Here is a 13,837-nt window from a genome sequence, read left to right as displayed (position 1 = left end):
GAAAAGGCTGACAACGCACTTGTAACGCCTCTAGTATTACGGGTGTTCATGGAAGGTGATCCGTCGCCGGTACACGAGCAGACAGACCATAAAAAGTTAATAACCTCTATTGATATAATATATTAAATTGTACCCTGTAAAAGTCTACTTTCTTACAAAAATCCCTCCATTTTCCTAATTCTAGGTAACACTCTGTTTACTTTGGTACTTCCAAGAGGGAACTAATGCGCGGAAAGTAGACTTTAATGGAATTCTTCGAAAATATAGCGTAGAACCCTATAGAGGAAAATGTATTGAAATATCAAATGAAATAATATTTCTCGAGTCCTTTTATTGTAATGATATAAAATAATATGATACTGTTTCTGTTCGTTACTAAGGGAGAATATTTTTTACAAGTGCGTTGCCGGCCTTTTGGGGTTTAGGAATTTGAGGGTTGTTGGGGAATCGGGAATTGGGAAGATTGGGAAAGGGAGGTAATTGGGCCTCCGGTAACCTCACTTACATAACGAAACACAATGCAAGCGTTGTTTCACGTCAAATTTCTGTGAGGTCGTGGTATCACTTCGGTCGAGCCGGCCCATTTCAACCTCCGGGCCACCACGACATTAACTTGTCATGGACGAAAAAATCACATACAAAAGTTTAATACTATCTATAGACAAAATTTCTGGTGTCCTGTCCCGTAATTGTATAAAATGTAATAATACCACAGTTTCCATTCGCTAGGTACATACCTAACTAAGGAAAATTCTCAATAAAATATACTACAAAGAGTTTCATTAAATTATAATTTGGTTTCCATGTACTAATTTTCTCTGATTTTTGTGTGTATTTTAAATTAAGCTGTTGCTACCTTCTTTTCTATAAATTACTGTAAAGAAATATTTATACAGTACTAGCGGACCCGACAGACGTTGTCCTGTCTACACGTTAATTTGAAAATTTTAAACTTTTTTAATAAGCTAAAACATTCTGGACCTTGTGTGTGACCTTGTGTGTGACCTGAAAATTATTATTCAAATGTTATGACAATATCTAACGTCATTAATATTTGACACTGCGATGGTAGCGCCGTCCGTCGGATCCGATGTAAAACATTCCAAAATCAACAACTATTAATAAATTAAAAATTAATTAAAAAAACATTGTCCAGCGGACAAAATTGTGAATCTAAACCATTCTCAGATCCTCTTGAACACACACAAAAAGTTTCATCAAAATCCGTCTAGTCGTTTAAGAGGAGTTCAGTGACATACACACGTACAGAAGAATTATATACAATGTGATAGGGGTGGGACTTCTAACCCGTTAAGGCTGAATACTACATCTAATTTTATCGACAAAAGTCGGGGGTCGAAGGGGTCGAATCCCCTCCCCTAAAAATTATGGCTATTTTAATATTTTTTTTACTTTTTTTGATATCAAAGGTTGTATGCGTCGTAGAAACAAAAAAAAACGACAAACGGTAGCTAATAACCTTGGCTAACTAATTCATTACTTTTTTCATATGTTTGATAATGTTTTGGTGAGAAAAAAAAATCATTTGTGAATTATTTTTACCAATCAAATCAATATTTTCAATTAGGGTTTCAACCCCCCATATAATTTTTTTTGTCGATAAAATTAGATGTAGTACTCAGCCTTAACGGGTTAGAAGTCCCAAGCCTATCACATTGTATACATATAAAGATTAGCTTCTGTGAGCGGCTTTGTCCGCGTTCGCGTGGGATAAAAAAATAGCCTGTTTTATGGCAGACCATAATCTACCCTTATTTCACCTTTCATCACAATCCCTTCAGCTGTTTTGAAGTGAAGGGGTAATAACAAACAAACATACACACTTTCACAATTGTAATAGTTGTAGAATTTGGTTCCCATTTACCACAAAGGGTGATGAGATGATGAGAAATTCTTGACTAAAATCTCTGTCTGTAGTTTATGTCTAAGTATGGTCTGAAACAGAATTCATGTCTAAACGTTTCGAATTCACGTCCGCTCAAATAACTACATAGGTATGTTAAACCAAGTTTAAATGGTGGGTGAAGCATCTAAGTATCATAAGATGTAACTATGATATAAGGTCCATAATACCTACCTACATATTTGGCTTTTGCTGCAAATTCTTACCATTAACCTTGCAACCACTAAAACTCCTCTAAGTAAGAAAAGTCTCTACTTCAAATTGAGGCTTGCTTGCTTGTCTTTTTTCTGATTGACCAGAAATGTGTTTACACATACTTATACATAGATGAAATTACCGATACGTACTTCAAGAAAAACATGCATTCCTTTTTAAAATACCGACAACGCTTTTGTCTTTTCCCTGATGTTGCGAGTCTCCATGGTCTCTTGAAATCAAGTGTAGCTCTGGAGCGCTTTTCTACTCATTTGCTCTGGGACAAGCCCGCCGCAATCTCTCAACCGCTGCAACTCATGTAACCCAGGATTTAAAGTAGATACAAGTAAGAAAGTACCAGAACACTGAAGTCCGGCGCGTCCCAGAGACATTAATAACTGTCTTGGATCCCGCAACAAAATAAATCTCTCTAACCTGTATCGCATAAAAACGAAAATACCAGTGTTTTGGCTGACATAAAAATAATGACTTAACCGACAACCACCTTAGGAGGCTAGGGTTGGGCGGATGGATCAAGGGCCTGATGCAGAAGGCAGTACTCCTTGAAACGGCACGTATTGTGAGGAGGTTTCTGTCTCTGGAGCCCTAACCACCGGTAGCTTAGACCATGCTCCCGCTACTGGTCGGCTCCTATTTTTATATTTTATTTTATTTTATAAGTAGTATTTAAAAATGTGACTGCCTCGTTGGCCGAATGGTTGCAAGTGCAACTGCCGGGCAAGGGGTCTTGGGTTCGATTCCCGGGTCGGGTAAAATATTTCTGGGCTTTTTTCGGTTTTTCGAAAATTTCTCAGTAGTAGCACGGAGTCTGGAATTGTGCCCGGTATATAGCAATAGGCTCACCACCTATTACATGGGACTTACAACATAAATTGTGAAATGTGGGTGTACATTAGCATTATGTGCCACAATGTGCACCTCTGCCTACCCCTTCGGGGATTAAGGCCGTGACGTTATAAAAAAAAATGTTATTTTAGAGAATTTTGAATAAATATACTTATGTATGACTTATATGTATTTTCTATTTGTTCTAGAATTGGACCTGGACTATCTGGAGCGAGGTGGTGGGGGTACCCTGACAGTGGGGGGGGCTCCCAGTCTGGAGCCCAGTCCCGACAGCCTCGACCTCGTCAAAGTGGTGCTGCTTGGAGCACCTGCTGTTGGGAAAACTAGTATTATACAGGTAAATAGGATTTTTTCGTTGTTTATTTATGTACACCACACATTTTAAGCATATAAGAAAAGATTCGCTATAAAACTAAGGCTTAAACAATCTTATAAAGCTATAGGTCATGCAGGTAAGAGTGTAAATATGAAATTAGAACCGACACCATATTAAAAAAAAAAACAATTTAAATCACTGTATATTTACAATAAATTTATTTCCTTACCTAGTAAATAAAATAAAATAGAAAAAGTTTATTTCAATTCCAATCGGTATTGGATACGAATTATTGGAGATCACTTTTTAAACAAGGAATTGCTTGTGCTAATTTCTGAATTACCCGCTAGATGCCCTAAAAATAAATAAAAATTAAATGTTAGTAACAATACGAATCAGACCAAAATAACCATAGCGTAGTATAAATTTAAACAATAGGTACACATCATTCTAAATTTAAAATAGACACGTAATACAATAATAAAAGAGGATTGTTTAAAAACCACATTTTCACTTAAAACCCCTATAAGAAAAACACCTCAAAGAAAATTCATTCTTCACTCAACAACAATAAGGTACAAAATAAAGCCATCAAGATTTCACCAGTACAATGTATTGAGAATAAAAGATTATACCACCGTCAATGTAGTTCACATGCGGATGACTCGACATATTTTCCGATTCATTAACTATGCGTACGATTTTAGGCTTTGAGGCGTGAAAAATGGAGCCCACATTTCCATGTAGCTTTTTAATATAAATATCGGTATTCAGAAACGTTGGTAGGCTTTAGTCTTTTTGTTGTGGAGATATTTTAATTATAGGCTGCCTCGTTGGTTGAGTGGTCGCAAGTGGGTCGCGGGCAAAGGGTATCGGGTTGGATTCCTGGGTCGGGTAAACGATTACTCTCAGTAGTAGCACGGAGTCTGAACACTGAGTAAAATTTCAGAATTGTGCCCAGTATGTGGCAGTATGGTGAGAGTATTTTTTTACATTAATTGATTACCGCAATCTCGCCTGATGGTAAGTGATGATGCGGCCTTCAATGGACCATAAGCATTTTTAAGGTTTTCCATGCCAACTTTCATCATTCTAAAACCAACATTGTGGAACTTGTATGAAAATAATAAAAACTTATTCTTCATTCTTTTGATTAAATAAACCTATTTCATATTTGCCTTCGGTTCGACCTGTAGGTACTTTTTCGGAAGCAAATCCATCTTTCAAGGTTAGTTTGTATTTGCTCACTTTTTCACGATCCACTAGAGAAAATGCCTCGGGATACAATATTTGATCCGTCTCAACCAAATAGAGATATAGACAGAAGAGGTTTAAATAGACCTTTATACATAAGTATGTATGTAGAACAGTCCAAAAGAGGCTATTCGCCTTCTTTACATAAGAAAATATGATATAATGCCATATTCTCTAAACAGCACTACTGGCTTTTTTATGGAATAAGCTTAACGAGCAGATGGATCACCTGATGGTAAGCAATCGCCGCCGCCCATGGACACTTGAAACACCAGAGGCGTTACAAATGCATTGCCTTTTGGGGATTAGGAATTAAAGTGTTGTTGAGGAATCGGGGATTGGGAAGATTTGGAAGGGGTAATTGGGCCTCCGGTAAACCTACTCACACAACGAAACCCCAACAGTACCCCGCTAAAATAACTCATAGAAATAATCCGCCCATTTTAACCTGTCAAATAAATGACAGCTCAACTAAAAAATGGCCGATGACATATGACGTCTATATAACAATGTCAACTGTCATAAAGGTAGGGGTAATAGCCATAATCTCTCGACACTCGATCCTAGGAGGTTCACTCAAAGCTTGAGTAGGGTTATATTACACCATATTATGAGAATTCGGATCGTTAACTATCTAGGGCACAGGTGTAAGTCGTTGGAAATGGAATGTGTAATTAGATTATTTCGCATTTGAGTAGACTTAGTGTGGTGTTAAGATTTCTAGTAGCGTGAGTTGTGATGGTCGAATTGTGGTTTTGTGTTTCGTGTTATGTGTATAATTAGTTAGGCCATTTGACATTTGATTTTATAAAATTTATAAAGAAAGGTTGATTATCTTAAAGATTTTCATATTATTGTGTCCATTTTCTCCATTTTTTTCAACATCATCATGATGTTTATAATAATTGATGTGAGACATATAAGTGTTGGAGCCATGCTTTGGCACGAATAGGCTGACTCGACCGGAGTGATACCACGGCCTCACATAAAATACGCTTGCGTTGTGTGAGTGTGATTTCCGGAGGCCCAATTGCTCCCCTCCCCAATGCTGAATTCCCCAACAACCAATTCTTAACCCCCAAAAGGCCGGCAACACACTTGTAACGCCTCTGGTGTTTCGAGTGTCCATGGGCGGCAGCGATTGCTTACCATCAGGTGACCCATCTGTTCGTTTATCGGCTTATACCACACAAAAAAATTACTAAAAATAACGATTTCTCACGTTGCTCATCTCTTACTATTTTTAGATAATTATCATATTTATAGCCATTTTTTTCTAATTTTCTTCCGAAAAAAACATCTACACTAACAATATTTTTCAGGTTATTCATAAATATTCGAATCAACTGATAGAACTAAATCGATTCTGAGAATATCTATTTAGAGCTTATATTTTTCTAGCGGATTTAGTTTATCCAAATTCAATTTTAATCTAATAAATAAACATTTATTTTACACCGCCACTGACATACGCAGACAAATCTGATAGAATTTAAATTCAATTTGAAACAACACTTCAAAATCCATTTAAATTTTATTTCTTTTCAACTTGATAGACAGATAAATAAATAGCTTTCACATTTACTAGTACATTTCTAATATATTTTCACTTTCTTATTTCGTCATTGTTTTTATGAAACAAGTATATATATGTATATAACACATGGGCCTACGCAACAGGGCCACCGAAAACAATACGTCAAAATGATTGATTGTCTGTCTATTCAACATTATTTTTCTCAAGCATGTACGCTGTTATCATACCGTTGTTATTATTTCTCAGTTCCATTACTTTTGATTATATTATTTTGTCATGTTTTCCCTGTGCGTAATGTTTTTCGTGTTTCCTCAATATTACATTAGCATTATTAGCTAAAATATCTTTCCTTAATACGTAAAAAGGAATATAATTGTACTAGATGACGTACCCCCGCAGCTTCGTGTCGCAATATTTTGTGATGTTTTCTCATATGGCCATACTAAATTATTTATCTATCTAGATTTGGGAATGTGTCTACGTTGAAACGTAGCACATTCTAATCTTCACAAGCAAAAAGCGTTTTAGGATTATCTTTAGAAGCCTATTAACATAAGATAAGTTATTAAAACCGATTGATGTGTATAAGCTTAGAAACATTACCTATATATCTGCTAAAAGTCTAGGTAGCCTAAGTTTTAGTCAGCAGAACTCTGGCTCTCTCGTGTCACCCAAGACAAGAGAAGTAATTGAATTATTTGTCTCCTCAAAAAAGCGTTCTTTGATAAACTTGATCCGTTTTAAACTGCAATCTCCAACACGTTTGCCAAGGTTGGAAATTATAGCAAACTTCTATTTTGTATAGGAGACCGATAGTTTAACAGTCTCACACAGGTTTTTGATCAAAATGAAATCAAATTATTATTAAACCAATGAACAATTTTCCTTTCAAAACGTTAGACTAGGTACCAGGAGCATATAAGTATGATAGAACGTACACTCAACACGTGCTGAAAGGCCCGGTTACTTGAGAAGCGATGAGTTAAATTTTTCCGATATTGCACCGGCTGCTCTGCGATAACAAGCACTGTTAACCTCGCTTTAATATGAAAGTGGTTAGAAAATATTTTTAGAATGGAGGAATAGTTAAAAGGATTTTGAAATTAATTCTATGATTTTTTTTTCAAAAGTAAATCAATGGAAATGTTCTTTAATAGGTATCCACCACCCCATATTTTGCTTTAAAAACGCTAGTTGAGGTACCAGGAGTATATAAATATTATAGGAGATTACTACACGTACACTCAACAAGTATTGAAAAGCTGCTTGAAATATGATGACTAGATGAAACATTAAAAAGAAACTATCCCTCAAAAAGCTTTCCTTCTACAACTATATTCGAACTATCAAAGTACCAGGAGCATATAAGTATGATAGAGCTTTACTACACGTGCTGAGAGGCTTGAGAAGTGATGAGTTATATTTTTCCGATATTTTTAACCTCGCTTCAGTGTGAAAGTGGTTAGAAAATGACCCGGGATGTGGGACGGTTAGTAAAGAGGTTTATTATAACCGATCGACTGGCAATAACGTTATATCGAGTGAAATAATGTGTGTAACTTTTAGTTTAGCTCGCTTTAGTTTAGTTTTATTTTGGTTTCACGGCGTGTGTGAACTGTGTAAAGAGTATTGAGTGAAATGTTAGCTGTTGGAAATTGATTTGTAAACTGTGGGTTTCTTTAGAATTAGTTCTTGAAAAATAGCTAGCTTTTAATTTGAACTCTCTTACTGCTAAACTCACAGACATTTAATAACTACTTAAACTATTTCATTAATTGATGATTTTGTTCCGAAAACAATTGCTAAGGACTGGGTTAAGTAACCATTAAATGAATTTGAGTTCGGTGGTTAATTTAATGAAACACATTTGAGGCACATACTTTATAATGGGCAGAAAGTATTACTGATAGAAAATACATAACAACATTGCGTAGTTTTACACGCAACGCCACGCCGTTTATCCCCGAAGGGATAAGCAGAGGTGTACCAATTTACCAAAAAATAGAAAAAACCCAGTAATACTTTACCCGACACGAAAATCGAACCCCAGACCCCTTGCCCAGCAGTCGCACTTGCGACCACTGGTCAACCGACCAACAAGGCCGATTAAGTTTTTCAGTATAAGTAAAACAAATAGAAAAATTACAGACAAACAAAATTATAGTTAAAATATATTCCAAAAGAATATCATAGATACATATGTTCAAAAACTTTTCTCCATCTTGTTTCTGAATCCTACCTCGCGTAATGCAATATGACATAATCAGATATGTACATGTGTAACTAGCTGATCAAATATTCTATGAATATTTTACTAAACCATATACTTGAGGCTGCCTTAACATACATAATGTATCGGTAGTTTTAAATAACACCCTTACCAATACAGACAGATTTGCCTTATGATTTTTAGTTAGAATTTGACAGTGCTTTATATGGCCTTTTGTCTATTTGAAACGTTATTCACAAATGCATTAATCAAAAACTATAGGCGGTTTTAACGTTACCCCTTGGTAAATATGTTTCATTGTTTCTAAGCAAGATGAAAGCATTTGTCATTTGTAGGCCTCCTAGTATTTCTGAAATATGCATGCATTCGTCAATTTCTTTTTTATGGAGTACGCCGGCAGGCATTCCATGGCCGTTAAACAAGCAGACGTATCACCTGATGGTAAGCAATCGCCGCCGCCCATTGACACTTGAAACACTAGGCGTTACAAGTGCGTCAATTGACGCAACGTGGCTTATTTGTGCTCTCGCGTATATTATGACGTGATTAGTAGAGTATTAGTATTATCACGTGACAGTAGAGGCAATGACCATCAGCCCAGTCACCTGCAATCCTGCGTTTACCATCGTTTTGAGGGATTCATTCACCATTTTTTATAATTATATGAGCAAGCACTATTTCAAATAGAAACACAAATTGAACACACACAAACATTCGAAGCTTCACCTACAGTTGTTCAGAAAGTTCAAAAACAACTGCAATTCCATTTACCTCAGAACACCTGGGCGCTAGTTTTGTACTGTTTGTTGGTTTGTCATGAATAAACTTTGTTTGTTCTGTTACAAAGTCAAATTTTGTGATCGCAATGTGTGGAGTGAGTAAGATTTGCATTTAGAGGATTTTTGTTTTGTTGAAACATCGGTTCTGTGAATATGATGTTGTATAGAGTTTGACGTTGTATCTCTATTTTTCTGAACAATGTAGTTTTGAATACCCAAAAGTAAATTAATACATTAATATATATTTCAACACAACGAACATTTTCTTGCTGTTACTTTAAATCATAACACACCCACATAATGCCTCTCTATTTTTAAGCAAATGCAAACACATATGCAATACCTTAAAGGTAAACAAAAACAGGCCACAAAAGAGTACCGAATCAACCCCCCTAGGACCAAAGACAAAGTTACTCGAGCCTAACTGTCAGAGTCACCGCCCGTGTCGCACACTTGATGCCGGGTCGTCAGCCCGATAACGACACATCCGGGCGAGGTGAGGCTCAGCTTATACGGTGATTAATGAATCCAACCCAAATCCATCTTAGTCACTTTACAAAACCCCTTTTAAAAACCGTTTTCCTTTTCCTTGTTCGCAGCAATTCGTGTGGAGCGATTTCTCGGAGGAGTACGTGCCAACCGACCGTAAACATACCTTCTACCCTTCGGTGATCATCAACGAGCATTTATACGAAGTCAAAATTACGGACGTACCAGTTATACCGTACTTCCCAATAAATTCCTACTACGAGTGGGCTCACTACCGTTTTTATGGACTTAGAAGCGCTACAGCTTACATCCTAGTCTTCGATTTATCTAACGTTGAAACTTTCCAGTACATACGAACTTTGAGAGACCAAATGGTGGAAAGTCGGGACATGAGAAACGTGCCAGTGTTAGTTGTCGGCAATAAACAGGATCTACTATGTAGTAACACTCCGTCAGCAGCGAGTGGACTCCAGCAGCTTGCGATAGCTGAGAGCGCCTGCGGAGACTCAAGAGAGAAGAGAAGAAATATCGTAAACTTAGTTCGTAAGCACTGGAAGTGTGGCTACGTGGAGTGTTCAGCTAAATATAATTGGAGAGTCATAGCTGTGTTCAAAGAGCTCATGGAAATGATAGATGCTCTCGAGTGGAGTGGTGGAGGACGAAGCTCGGAGCCACCTCCCGACTCCTCGGCTGGTGGGAGTACACATGAGACTCGGTGCGTGATTGCTTAGCACAGTTAATTACTTTGACCCTTCCCTTGATTATTTTAATAGAACCATAAACTGGGCTCCTAAGAAGTCTTTACAAGATTACTTTGTCCCATAAATCTTTGTTTATCTAATCCAATTTAATTAAGTGACGGAAGCTGTGTAATCCCAAAGGGGTGTTTATCTATTTTAAGGTTTTATAATTGACCGTTCACTGCTCGTGTGGGCAGCAATTTTGCTGATTCATCAATTTAGAAAGTTGCAGTTGTAAACTTTCGATGGGCTTCGTTTGTGCAAAATCCAATCTAACCCTCATAAAATTGGTTCATAATTCACATAACTTCGAACCAATTTGAAAGTTGGTCTTCTACTAAGAGTTCCTTGATTTGTGTAATTCTTGTTAATATCTCTCTCTTATTCTGTTACACTTAAAATGAGTTAAGTAGAACCATTTTGAAAAGATTTTGATTAAACTAAATACCTAGTTACCAGCCATTTTTGGTTCTATTGAAACAATCAAGTCCACTTCACGTCTAAACGCACACAATTTAGAAATAATGAATGCTGTTAATAATGCGAATGTTTAATGTTTCGAAACGGTTGTATGAGTAGTAAATATTGTTACATAATTTCGTATTCCCATCACAGTTATTGGGTCAATAACCAATTCAGCTGACGCAATTCATGGAACTATACGACAATTGTGGAATAATGATCGTACAAACATAAATAATGGATTGATCACACTTTGATCCCTTTGGAACCCATAATGAAACCGTAATAATTCATTGTATTAGAGGACAGCGGTTTCCACGAACGATTTGTGCCAAAACCAATCCCAATTATGACATACGAAAAGAAATATTACGTTTTTTGCCTGAATATAGCTTTGGACACAATTTATTGCCGTTGTTATAACGTTATTAATATTTTATTTCTTCCTTGAATTTACTTCAAATTTGATACTTTTTCAAGCGTCACAATGATAGGATTTATCCTTTAGAATAACGTTTTTGCCAAAAGCCACAATGACTTCAATGAATTTCGATTTCCAACGCTTGTTGGTATTATTTAAATTACTGATTAAATACCGGAGAATTCAATTTATTTTGGGCTTTGTAGAAAGTGGGTTCGCAAATGATGTTATAACACGAAATGAATATAAAATGAAATTGATATTGGTTGAACAGTTTAAACAAAAGCTCAATTATTTCTGTTGCCTGTGTATTTGTGTTTATTGAAATGAGTTGATATTCATTATCATTACTGCCAATTTTATTAATTGCATTCTGTTTATATGCTATTTCATCAATACTATCTGCGTTTTTAAGCCTTGTGTTCATCTCACTCTTCGTAGTAAGGAAAAAATATGCTTCAATTTCAACAAAATGGTTGTCTAGAGTCCCAAAATTTTCTTCATAGTTGATATTTTTGTAATCAAATTTCATGATCCCACCATAGTAATACGCCCTTCTAACAATATGTAAGCTTTAACTTATTCGTGTATTAAATTTATTTCAGGGTACTTTTACACTTTTCTACTAAGTCTTCGATATCTAGATACTGTTTAGAATCTCGACATACCTGATAAGTTGTGAATAATTGTGTGTACAATTTTATAGATTAAATAACGTGTAACTGACACATTAAGATCTGGGGACTTACTCTTGAATCCAATTCCGATCGATGGACAATTGGTATTGTGAAATTTCGTACTCTTGAGTTGCAATACTAGCGCACATTGCGTCCGTGCTGTGTGGATATTGAATAAACTAAATGGTATTGAGTTTAGCTTTATATTCCATACTTTGAAAGCTAGTTTAACAGCTACGATTGTGGACTTGTGGTTGTTTGTTGAGATTATATTGGATTGAAATTGCATTGACATTAAGATTGGTTTCAAGAGTAAGAGCCCTATATACGAGAGATTATTCTTATCATCATTATTTTTCATATTACTTCTTTTCATTTCTTCAACTAATGTTTTAAAACCATTAGTTACTATTTCATTTCTATCTTCTTTATAAAGGATGATGTTTTTAAATTTCTTTTTGTTATGTTTCTCAATGAATAGTAGATATTATATACCGAATTCTTCTAGTCCTATAATGACTCTGTGTTGTGCTTTTTATGAATGTGCTTCCTCTATCACATGTTGTTTGTAAACAATTTCTTTACTAGCATTAGGTACAACCCTTACGATGTAAAATAATGATATATTTACAATTTGTTGCATTTTTATAGTTATTAGAATATTTTTTACAATGTTTATCGCAGTGTTTGAACGAGTTTTGGTGAAAGTGAGTAATGTTATCTCGACTTTGGAAAAAGTTTAGAAAATGCGCCTTTTTTGATGGGGGAAAATCCATCCAATGAATTCTCTCGCCTTGGGCGAGGCGGGAGGGAGTGTCAAACTTTTACTGACGAATAATCACCCCGTTCCTACTCCTGCTTTTCGAGCCGGAGCCCCGGTAAGCCTGCTGCGCTAAGATGTGATTTGATTGAAATTATAATATGAAGATGTAAGAAATGGGTCAGAGATAACATTTCTCAGTTTGACACGAACTTAAAAAATATCATTTTTAACAATAAATATTGTATAAATTGCTGTGTGAAGTTAGAATTGATAGGTAATAGTTATTTACAGTTAAATATTATTATAATTATTAGAAAAGTGAGGATTTAGGTAACATGTGAGTTAAATAATTGCCCAATAATGCAATCAGTTAGTTTACAATGTCAATGTCATTGTCATTTTGACGTAATTGTCTAATTTGACAGTTAAATATTTTGACACTTATGACGTTTGAGAACATTTTGAATGTTTGGCGGTAAGAGAGATTTGAGTTACGTTACGTCATGTTACCTGTCAGATGTTTTTAAATTTGGAATTAACATGATTTGAATTTCTTTTTTTATTTATTTGTCATAAAATATTTACTAGTGACCAAAATTGTTAATATTAATGAACCTATGTTTGAGAACGTTTCTGTTTGAAATCTTATGTTTTCTGTATTTTCATGAAGCCAAATACTTGTATATTATTGCTGTGTGACTAGAAAAACAAATGTAAGTAAGTTTAGGTATCGTTATACAAATGTTACACGGTGCAATAAAAACGTTGTGAACGATTTTAAATTGTAGTTTGTTTTCCGAAATTACCTTACCTACGTTCTTTTCACCCCATATAAATGGAAATTATCACGAACCTTGGCTGAAACTTAACGTAAGTATACTGTTTTTGATAGAATTTCCGATAAACCAAAAACTCTCAAAAGGGAAGATGACTCATTTTTATTTTAATGTCCGTCTTGTATATTATTTTAAAATATTAAACACGTATTTTTTGTTTTCTTCCAAAAAAAAATGCTTTCGAAGATTTATCGAACACGAGACCTCTTGGACAGAAATCACAATTACCTCTACTTTACCAACAAAATTATCTGTTAAAAGAACGAAAATCTCTGAAAATCGAAAATACCTAATTTTATTTTAGCATTCAGTCCTTACACTCAGTAGAATAGATCATAAACATCTAA

The 13,837-nt window shown here is 35.4% G+C and overlaps 1 protein-coding gene across 2 annotated transcripts in view; it reads left to right on the top strand.

Annotated features, from left to right (window-relative positions):
• The window catches only part of LOC118275105 (ras-like protein family member 10B), a 72,089-nt gene extending 58,653 nt beyond the window's left edge, over window positions 1-13,436 (top strand). For both annotated transcript variants that reach the window (XM_050696990.1, XM_035592541.2), the window contains 2 exons: window positions 3,175-3,323; window positions 9,702-13,436. In XM_050696990.1, coding sequence (XP_050552947.1) covers window positions 3,175-3,323; window positions 9,702-10,322 — 770 coding nt within the window. In that variant the 3' untranslated portion in view covers window positions 10,323-13,436. The remainder of the gene's footprint in view (window positions 1-3,174; window positions 3,324-9,701) is intronic.
• Window positions 13,437-13,837: the final 401 nt, after the last annotated feature.

This window comes from Spodoptera frugiperda, chromosome 11, assembly GCF_023101765.2.
Source record: "Spodoptera frugiperda isolate SF20-4 chromosome 11, AGI-APGP_CSIRO_Sfru_2.0, whole genome shotgun sequence".
NCBI classification, from domain to species: Eukaryota; Metazoa; Arthropoda; class Insecta; order Lepidoptera; family Noctuidae; genus Spodoptera; species Spodoptera frugiperda.
The sequence above is the reverse complement of the archived record's forward strand: the minus strand, read 5'-3'. Positions and strand labels throughout refer to the sequence as shown.